Genomic DNA, 11,047 nt, shown 5'->3' on the forward strand with positions numbered 1-11,047 from the left:
GGGCAGCCTCTCATCAGGCTGCGTGAGGGCAACACAGACGCAATTCCAGGTGCCCCTCACCCTATAACCTTCAGTCTTCTCACAAGCTGTCTTCTTCAGTTTATATAGGCCTTGTAGTCTCAGAGTGGCCTGTGAGAGACTTTCCTCTCTCTGGGTATCTGCCACTTAGACTGGATGACAGTCATGTTCTCCTTTCTTTATCCCGATGTCCTCATAGTCACAGGAAAGAGTCAAAGTGCAGTGGGTGGGGCTAGACCTGTGGGCAGTCCCCAGGGCTACTGAACAGGCCTCTGCAGTGGGTGGGGGGAGGGAGTTATGGAAAAGAGGGGAGAGGGCAAGTGTCAGCTCTTCATAGTCTCAGTCACTGTTAAGTGAGCTTCCAGAGACTGGTGGCACCTTTCATTGGAACAGGCTCTAGGACCTTTACCTCCCTCAAGGCCCTGGGTATCATGTCTTGCTCTACGAAGCCTGAATACTTCCAGAGTCTGAGCCTTCTGCAGTGGCCCTTGAGCTACCTTGCCATCTGTGAGTACTGAATCAAGAGTGCACAGTAAGAAACCAACCCAAGAAGGAAGGGGCAGACCTGGGCGATATCCTTATGGTCTCATCCTTGGTCTTTCGATCAATTTAAGTAGTACTAGAGAGCTGGGCCATGGAGTCTTGAGCTCTATGCTCCCTGAAAGAAAAGGAAGAGATGAAGCCCCAGGACACAGTGAGAACAGACAGGAGCATGGAGCACAGTCAGAATAGATATGGATGTACCAGCTAATTCCAGATATTCCTTAACCGGTACTACCTGTAGAGAGGAAATGTGATTACGGGGATTTCCTGTAATAGCACAGAGAAACAGGTAGCATTTTAGATTTAGAGAAATGGAGCCTGTGGAGGTTTTGCTCCATTTGTTCTCTTGGTGGCCTTTGTTGGTGTTTTATTGATGGGTTGGTTAAATTTAAAGAACAAGGCTGTGATTAGCATGGTGTCTAACTCACCCTCTTGTCTCAGCTCCCTGTGTGCAAGAATTACAGGTGTATGCCAGCATGCCCAGCTGTATAGCCAGCATTTGAGCCAGAGTTTTCTGCTGTGAGAGTGGAGTGGTAGTGTGGAGTGAAAGAAAGACAATGGAAGGGGTGTTGAATTGGCAAGAGGACAAGGACAATGGATAGGAAACAGAATAGGGATGGAGATATTGAATGGGAATGGTCAAGAGAAAGATGGAGAATCTGAGAGGAAAGAAATGTAGATCCATACCCTATGGCAATTCTAGGATGTTGGATCTATGGGAGATAGGGGACAAGAAGGGGAAAATGACAGCTGAATGGGAGCAGTAGACAAAAAGCTTGTTCTGGGCACAGAGCCAAAGTACGGTGATGGTGACTAGACAGGGAGTCAGGTGAACGAGATGAAAGGTAGGAGGAGAAGTGAGGATTGCACATGGTAGGTGACAGAAGAAATTTCTGAAGGGCAAATGTCAGGACCTAGACTATGCTGATGCCCAGGATCAGAGCGTGGGAAGTATGTGGTAGTAGTAATAGGACTGGATATGGCCAAATTCTGCTACCAGTACAAATTTGATTTGCTCTACTCTCTTCTCAGTTTGGATTGTGCAGCCATTGTTCATTGGCCTATTGTTCACACCCTTGTGGCTGCTACCAACACTTTACTTTGTCTGGTTATTTCTGGACTGGAAGACTCCAAATCAAGGTAAGACTCGCGAACCTAGACAAAAGAACATCCCGCCATAACCCAGAGCCCTGCTTTCAGGAGGGCTCCACTCACCACACCACACACCTCTCTCCCAAGTTCTTAGAGGCACAAACACTAGACAGCTGAAACCATTCTGGGATGTCTTCCTTTCCTCTTGGATGTAGCCCCTCCAAGTTTCTAGGGAATCTCTGTGTGAGTAAAAGGCACGGGAAGGCAATACTAATATGCTCTCCTGGCACTTTTGTCTCAGGTGGCAGGCGTTCAGCCTGGGTAAGGAACTGGAATGTCTGGACCCACATCAGGGATTATTTCCCCATTACAGTAAGTGTCCCTTCCCCCACTGTCTCTCTCAACATTCAAAATAGCGGCATTATACCAAATGACTAGGAGTGTCTGTAAGAAAACTGAGCATCCTGGTGAAGTGTCATGTCTGGTTACATTATATATAGCATGGTCTTCTCTACTTCACTGGGATAGTTTGGAAACTCTTGGAATGACCTTCCATATTATATAGGGTGAAGAAAAGTATCCTTCAGTTTAACAAATTCAAAACTTGAAATTAAAAAAATCTCCACTAGCCACATGTTTGGGCTTCAGAGAAATAACTACAATGTGATTGTTCACAAGCAAGAAGCTCCCATCTGCCTGGGAGAACAGGTAAGGCACATGGTGCAAGCCACAGAAGTGATTCCGAGGAAGGATAGAGAAGGAATGCTTCACAGATGTGGCAGCATTTAAGCAAGTGGCTCATCAGCTCCACTTGCCCCAGATCCTATCTTGTCACCCCAGGGCTGTGGAGATCAAAGTGCATGTCTCTTGACACCCTTGGGTGCTTTGCCTGTTAGGCGGCTAGTTCAGAGAATACCTAAATCCCTGGCAAGTCTTCACCTTGCTGCTCCACGTGAGCTCATTCCACCCTCTATGCCATTTGTTTCCATGGTTGCAGATTCTGAAGACTAAGGACCTGTCACCTTCACAGAACTACATCATGGGGGTCCACCCCCATGGTCTCCTGACCTTCGGTGCCTTCTGCAACTTCTGCACTGAGGCCACAGGCTTTTCGAAGACCTTCCCAGGCATCACTCCTCACTTGGCCACACTGTCCTGGTTCTTCAAGATCCCCCTTATTAGGGACTACATCATGGCCAAAGGTGAGATCATACTCACTAGAGCGTCTGGTCCACTTCACTGTAGCTCTTTTGTAATGCACCCTTCTAAGGCTCTTCTCCTCTACTGCACTACTCCTTTGCCTCGTAATCCTAGTGGGGAAGCCAAAGCATATGTCCTGGAGTTAACCTCTCTGGCTTAAATCTTGGCTCTGTTGTTTGCTGTAAAATCATAGGCAAATCAGCTAACTTCTAGTGGACTCAACTTCCTCACCTGAAAAATAGTGCTAAAATAGTAGAGCAGTCACATGAGGATTCTCTTAAGAATAGTATCTTAAATAAGTAAAGCAGTCAACATGATGTCTGGCACAGAGTATGTGCTCAATGAGCAGTGGGTATTGCTATTAAGAGAAAGGGGTAGAAAAATTGAAATTCAGAAAGTTTAATTTATCCCACTGGAAACCACCCTGCTGTAGCTCCCATCCAGTGCTTCCTATAGACATTATTTCAAGTGAAACATTTGCATGGCCTTCTCTTCACCACACTTCTGCCCCGTCTCCTTGAGCTTTTTCTCCCGTGAGTCATGGCAACACAGAAATCAGCCTCTCATCTCTGACATTTGCTCCTCTCCTGATGACTTTGTCCTCTCTGCGCTTCCATTCTCTCTAGGCGTGTGTTCTGTGAGCCAGGCATCCATCGACTACCTGCTGAGCCATGGCACTGGAAACCTCGTGGGCATTGTTGTGGGAGGAGTGGGAGAGGCCCTCCAGAGTGTGCCTAACACCACCACCCTCATCCTCAAGAAGCGCAAGGGGTTTGTGCGCACAGCCCTCCGACATGGGTAGGTGGCCCCCAACAGGAGGAGTAGGTGTCGCTCTCTGCACAATATGACCCTGTAGATTGTACCAAGATGAGTACTATTTGAGTCCCCCCCCCCAGGAACGACTGAGTAGGGAGAGATAGATGTAGTTTTTTTTTAAGCTTTAGGCCATTTGCTTCCTCTAAGCAAGCTGCACCTCTTCCTATGAAGTCAGACTCTGAACCCAGAGAGCATGCCCAGGGCAATTAGGCTAACATGTCAATCACATCCCCATTGTTTCTGTGGCTAGTAGAGCTGGAGTCTGGAGCATGACTTAAAATCCTGGCTTTATGAGGCTTGGCATTAGTTGAGTGGTACAACATCTGACTAACATGCATGAGGCCCTTTGCTCCATCCCACTACCAGGTAGTAACAACAACAACAACAATACAACAACAACAGCAGCAACAACAACATCCCTGGCTATTTGACTTACCATGCATCCAGGGATATCATTCTAAGCTTTGGGATTTTCATCTTCCTAACATGACTGCTGATCATTGTTCCTCCTGCATTAGGTGACTGGACTTTATAGTACAGGTAGACCTTTAACTAATGATCCCCTGCCTCATGGGTAGCATTAATTACAGATCTAAGCCACCAGATCCAGTAAGTTATGAATGAATTCATTCATATAAAACACACACCATGTATATGGTGGGTGATTGATAAACGTCAGGTGCAGTGTTTTGGGAAAAGAAAAATTGAAGGAGCTGGTGCCGGAGTTAAGAGGAAGGCTACCCAGTTCAGTAGTCTAGCTCACTGAACACAAGGGCAATTGTTCCACTGCATACTCAGGGAGGAGGCAATTCTGTCTTCAAATGACCTCACCTGAGGGGCCTATCATTTTGAAGGATGACATAGAAGGAGAGCTCTGAGTTGGAGCCAAGAGCCCTGGGTTCTAGTCTAGGCTCTGCTACTCTCTGGCTGCCTGCAGAATCTTCATTCTTCTGGGCCTGGGTTTGGGTTTCCCTACTATAGCCTCACTATTATGAGGAAGCAAACAAGTAGAGCATGTCAAAATGCTGTGTTCACTTTTTCTCGCTTAAGGAGCCTGATGTTTTTCATAGAGCACTGTTCACAGTGGGTTCTTGTGGCCTTTAGAAAAGAAACAATGTTCTCTGCTACAATCCCAAGGACAATACCTTATGTTTGCTCTCCTTGAGGGAGGGGCATTTCCTATATGTGCATTTATACACATTACTGACATCTTATTATTTCTCTAGCAGGAAGTTAAGGTGTTTCCTCCTTGACACCCCTTGGAAGCTTTCACCATGTGGGTCTCTGAGTATCTCCTCTTGGCTCTTCTTACCTGTCTGTCTCTATATTTTGCCCTTGTAATCCAGGCTAAAGATAATACCCTCATTGGCCTGAAAAATTTCAAGACAAGATATACCAAATAGGGAACCCTGTTTAATGTTACAAAAAAATGTTTTAGACCTTTAATGTTGTATCTTAATGGAAGAGTGCCTGTTCTTGATCAAAAGTCCTTCCAGCATGGTTCCCACGATAGCCTGAGTCTGAGAAATGAGCATTTTCCTGCAGGGCTCATCTGGTCCCGACCTTCACATTTGGAGAAACGGAGGTATATGACCAGGTACTGTTCCATGAGGATAGCCGGATGTTCAAGTTCCAAAGCCTCTTTCGCCGAATCTTCGGTTTCTATTGTTGTGTCTTCTATGGACAAGGCTTCCATCAAGACCGCAAGGGACTCCTCCCGTACCACAGACCCATTGTCACTGTAGGTGAGTGCTGCTCTCATCCTCAGGTCCAGCTAAGCTATTCCTCCATCCATCTTAACTGCATCTTACCCCTCCCCCCACCAAAGAAGAGGGCAGCAGAGTGGGAGAAGCTGAGAGCTGATTGAAGTGGCCAGAGTATCTGGCACTTTGACTCTTCTTTTTTTTTTTTTTTTTTTTTTCATCTCTTTCAACAGTTGGGGAGGCTTTGCCACTGCCCCAGGTTAAAAACCCAAGCCCAGAGCTAGTGGACAAATACCATGCACTCTACATGGATGCCCTGTACACGCTGTTTGAGCAGCACAAGGTCCAGTATGGCTGCTCCAACACCCAGAAGCTGATGTTCTTGTGATCAAAGTGACTGTGCATGAGCAGGCAGCACCTGCTTTGAAGAGGAAACTGCGTTGCCTAGAACCGGAGTTCTGGGAAAGGGGAAAAGGAAGGAAAATGAAAGAGGCTATGTGTGCGGTCAGGGAAGGAACATTAAGAGCTCCTTCGTGAGCATAATGCTGCCCCTGCCTGCACCCCTACAGGAGTTGTCCCTGAGGATCCCCATCCAGACATTCTTCAGAGGGGACATCCTTAGACCCCTCTTGTCACACATACTTTCTGAACCTGAAATTTTTAAATCCAATCCAATTTTTAAAAATATTAATAAAAAGAATAAACTAATATGTACTTTGCATGACATAAATTTAGGCAGTGAAAGTGCAAAGTTCAGCAGTGTTTAGTATTTTCAGAGAGCTGTACAATGGCCACCACATGCTACTTTTGGAGTTCTTTCAAGTACCGCTAGAAACCCAATACACATCAGCAATCACTGCCCGCTCCCTCTGCACCTGGCAACCACCGATTCACCTTCTGTCTCCAAGGCTTTGCCAGTCTGAACATTGTTCGTAAATGGAACAATATAGCCTATGTTCTTTCATGATTGCCTTCTTTCTTTCAGCATGTTTTCAAGGTTCCTCCATATTATAGCTCCATTGTTTGTGACAGAATAACAACCTATTGTCTAGTGGCGCTAGTGGAAGGACATCTGTTTTTCCCCCACCTTTTAGCTACTGTGAAATGTGCTGCTACAACTATTCACACACAATTTTAAAAATAATCTTCTGTGCTCAGAAGAGAAAGGCTTACTTCCACACCACTGCCAAGCAAGATTTTGAGCAGATAAAAGGTGCCTTACTTGAGATCAGTTGTCAGTTGGCATAAGCATTTCACATGCATTTTTCTTTTACTGATCTTTGACTATGTTAACTCTTACTAAATTCTATCTATAGTTTTTTTTTCTGAAAAGTGTATTCTGATACTCTATTTTCTTGTTTTTGCTTATTTGTTTGTTTGAGATGGTATCTCACATAGCCCAGGCTAGCTTCAAATGCTATGTATCAGAGGATGACCTTGAACTTCTGACCCTCTTGCCTCTACCTCCTTAGTGCTAGGATCACATGAATGTGCCACCATGCCTGACTTATGTGATGCTGGGAATGGAACCCAGGGCCTAGAACAAGTTCAGTAAATAGGATATCTGTATTTCACGCTACCGATTGAGTCACATCTCTAGCTCCTGCATTTTGAGAAATTTAAAGAAATAAATTAAAAGAGACATTTTAAGGGGTTGGAGAGATAGCCCCATGGTTAAGAATACATACTGCTAAAGCGAAGGACTCAAGCTTGGTTCCCAGCACCCAAATTGGGCAATTCTATCCATCTGTATCTCCAGCTCCAGGGAATGCCATGCCTTCTGGCCTTCTCAGGCACTTCATTCCCATGCACAAATCCGTGTACATATAGATAAATGAAAATAAGAGTAGGACATATTTTCAAATATACCAGATAACCCAAAGTTAAAGGCCCATTTAGATTACTTTTCTTTTTTCCTTTGCTTGACTCTTGACTGTTAGGCCTTCTCTCATTTTACATAATTTGGGGTCTATTTCTAACCTAAACTTCTCTCAGAAGCAATAGCTAAATGTATCCAATATACCAATATCCAATGTCTTAATTAGGGTTTTATTGACCAAAGCAACTCTTATAAAGACTAACATTTAGTTGGATCTGGCTTACAGTTTCAGAGGTTTAGTCCATTATTGCCATGATGGGAAGCATGGCAGAGTGAAGACAGGCATGGTGTCGGAGAAGGAGCTAAGAGTTCTACATCTTGATCAGCAGGCAGCAGAAGGAGACTGTTCCACACTGGGTGGAGGTTGAGGCTTCAAAGCCCGCCTCCAGAGTGACAGACTCCTTCCAACAAGGCCACACCTACTCCAACAAGGCCACACCTCCTAATAGTGTCACTCCCATGGGCCAAGCATACAAATTCATGAATGTATGGGGACCATACCTAATCTAACCACCACACCCCATAAACACCTTTCACTCACCATGCCCTGTCCCAGGCAAATCATTTCCTTCCTTCCTACTCCCATTGTACCCCAAAGTCATATCAATTTTACTACACCCCTCCTCTCCCTTGCTGTTGTAATTCAGTTAAAGACCTTACCAAAATTCATAGACTATTGCTATTCTTTCTAGTAAAATCTGCTTTAATCAACTTTTCCATCAGACTTACCTTGCTGAATCTTTTTTTTTAAAAAATAGGGGTTTTTTAAACAATTTTTTGAAAGATTTATTTATTATATGTAAGTACACTGTAGCTGTCTTCAGGCACACCAGAAGAGGGCATCTGATCTCATCACAGATGGTTGTGAGCCACCATGTGGTTGCTGGGAATTGAACTCAGGGCCTCCTGAAGAGCATTCAATGCTCTTAACCACTGAGCCATTTCTCCAGCTCCTACCTTGCTGAATCTTAAATCTGATTAGTCACCCTCTAAAATCATTTCTTGTTTCTACAATGGCCCTACCAAAATACCCTAACTTATGCTCTGGGTACCACTAATGTTCTTAGATACTAATAATTACTGCATAGAAGACAATAGTAAAAATGAGTGTGGGAAGCACTAGAATAGATAGATGTACTTGCTGAAGTCTGTTTAGAGTCTTTGAGCTTTGGCTTTAAAGTTTGAACATTAATAGACATTGTAATTTTCCCTTAAAAGATATTTTATTAATTTTTTGAGAATTTCATACATTGTGTTTTGATCATATTCACCCTTTCCCCCATCTCTTCCAAGATCCACTCCCCCATTCCATACCTACTCAACTATGTGTTCTCACTGCTTTAACCCATTAAGTCCCGAACACTTCTTAAATATTTTTGAGTATGTGGCCATCCATTGGAGAATGTCAGATCTGCCAGGTACTATTCCCTTAAGGAAAGCTAACTCTTCTTTTCTTGGCACCTGTCAGTTACCAATAGCTCCTCAGCTGGACGTGGGACTTCATGCTGGGATTTTGTCTAGCTTGTGTAGGTCTTAATGCATGCTGTCAAAACTGCTGTAAGTTCATATTTGTGACCCCCCCTACTGTGTACAAAGACATTGATTTCTGGGCTAGAGAGATGGCTCAGTGGTTAAGAGCACCAACTGCCCTTCTGAAGGTCCTGAGTTCAAATCCCAGCAACCACATGGTGGCTCACAACCATCCAGAACAAGATCTGACTCCCTCTTCTGGAGTGTCTGAAAACAGCTACAGTGTACTTAGACATAATAATAAATAAATCTTTAAAAAAAAAGACATTGATTTCTTGTAGTAATCCACCTCCTCTGACTCTTGTCATCTTTCTGCCTCCTCTTCCTCAATGATCTCAGAGCTTTAGAAGATGATGGGACTGGATGTGCATGTCCCGTTTAGAGCGAAGCATTCCACAGTGCAGCACTTAATCGCTACACAGTTGACCAGTTGTGGGTTTCTCTGTTAATTGCCATCTACAGCAGAAACAAACATCTCTGGTGAGGATTGAGAACTTCACTATTGCATCTGGGATCCAGAGGGCAGGTGCAGGGCACCCAGTCTTCAGGCAGGTCATGGGGCAGGTGGGGTTGGAAGAGCAAGTCTGAACATTTTGATTTTCCATAAGCTTATCTTAAAAGATAGAAACCTTACTTCAAACAATACCATTAAACAGTATGGAACACTTAGAGTTCCCCTAATATGATGTTGAGTTACAGGATGAGAGGTTCAAATTCCTCAACAAGGCAGAGAATACTGCTAGTAATATGAAATGGCTAATTTATTTTGGATCCTCTCAGAATGGGAGGAAAGTTTTGTAAAAGTAGATTTACAGAATGAATTAAAACTTTGTAAAGAGTAAATCAAAATGTAATTAGATCCACAGATAATTGGTTTTTGAAGGGTTCTTGCCTGTTTCTATTGGAAGTAATAATAAAAATAGAATTTTCCAAAAAAGCACCAAGGTCACAACATGGAAGCAAGGCTGTCTATATTTAATTTAACACCATGGGTCCCTGGAAGAATAAAAGACCAAATGTACAGAAGTTTAAACCTTGACCTTCATATTGGCATATGGGTGCTATCCACCAGTTCCCCAGTATCCTTTTCTTCTTCTATGCCCATTTCCATCCTTGTCTCTCCCAATTAGTGAGAGACATATTTCTAAAACTATGAATAATTAAATGAATAAATAGGTAAATCTTTTATGAATAAACTTCAAATTTGGTTCACTTTTTTAAAAAGCAGAAAGGAATAGTGGATCAGGCCTTAATAATCATAAGTACTTGAGCCTGAGTCAGAGAAATAATAGTTCAAGGCTGTTCAGAGGTACAGAGTAAATTCAAGATCAGCTTGGGCAATTTAATGAGACCTTATCTCAAAACAAAAAGTAAAATGAGGGCTGGAGGTTATACCTCAGTGGTAGAGTGGTTTCCAAGCATGAATAGGAGTGTATTTCATTTCCACTATACACAAACAAATACAGAAGAGGAAGAACACACCAAAGGGACCTAAAAGCAAAATGAAAGTCCCTCAATGGCAAAATCTATGCCAATGTGAGCCACAAGATAAATGATATAGCACTATCTTATAATCGAAAACATAATATACAATATAGTGAATTTGTAATATAGTCTAAACAATATCAAAATTTTATAACTTATCAATATTATTTACAATATTGTTAATAATGGTTTGTTATAAAATAATATGATTATTGATGTACTTAATGAATAAATGTTGCAAAAGGGACTAGAAATAATAGAAGAGTGACAAATAATACATGCGACACCAACCTCTAGGAGAACCTTCACTTCTTCTGTATCTTCAAGTGTCCACTAGACTTAGCACCTCAATTTCAAAAACTGGAGTATGGGAGGGGAAAATTAAGTCTATTCCAAACTTAAGGAGTAACAGGAGAAATAACTAATTAAAACATGTATGTATATATAAAAGATATGTAGATGCATCTATTCAAGAATGGTCGTCTCTTTTGGTAAGCATTTTTTTTGTGCTTTTTGGACTGCATTACTATGATTATTTAAATGAGAATGCCCCCATAATTCCATATGCTTGAATACTTGGTGGAACTGTTTGAGAAGTATTAGGAGGTGTGGTCTAGTTGGAGGAGGTGTGTCACAGTGCCAGGCTTCAAAAGCCTCCTGTCATTCCCAGGGTACACTGTCCTCCTGTTTGTGAGATATGCGCTCCAGCTGCCTGCCACCATGACTTCACTCTGTCATCATGGACTCTAATACTCTGAAACTATATGCCCAACTAAATGCT

General features: G+C 43.0%; 1 protein-coding gene across 1 annotated transcript; it reads left to right on the top strand.

Annotated features, from left to right (window-relative positions):
- The first annotated feature begins 449 nt into the window (after nt 1-449).
- On the top strand, nt 450-5,760 carry Awat1 (acyl-CoA wax alcohol acyltransferase 1). The gene is made up of 7 exons (XM_052171787.1): nt 450-525; nt 1,594-1,701; nt 1,955-2,025; nt 2,651-2,855; nt 3,480-3,651; nt 5,215-5,414; nt 5,606-5,760. The coding sequence occupies exons 1-7, from the start codon at nt 450-452 to the stop codon at nt 5,758-5,760; spliced, it is 987 nt and encodes a 328-aa protein (XP_052027747.1).
- Nucleotides 5,761-11,047: the final 5,287 nt, after the last annotated feature.

Source organism: Apodemus sylvaticus, chromosome X, assembly GCF_947179515.1.
Source record: "Apodemus sylvaticus chromosome X, mApoSyl1.1, whole genome shotgun sequence".
Classification (NCBI taxonomy): Eukaryota; Metazoa; Chordata; class Mammalia; order Rodentia; family Muridae; genus Apodemus; species Apodemus sylvaticus.

Bases quoted from the DNA above. Each gene is read 5' to 3' on its own strand.
- Awat1 (XM_052171787.1), top strand. From the start codon at position 450: ATGTCTTGCTCTACGAAGCCTGAATACTTCCAGAGTCTGAGCCTTCTG. The intron at 2,856-3,479 runs GTGAGATCATAC...CATTCTCTCTAG, and splicing joins GGACTACATCATGGCCAAAG to GCGTGTGTTCTGTGAGCCAG. The intron at 5,415-5,605 runs GTGAGTGCTGCT...CTCTTTCAACAG, and splicing joins CAGACCCATTGTCACTGTAG to TTGGGGAGGCTTTGCCACTG.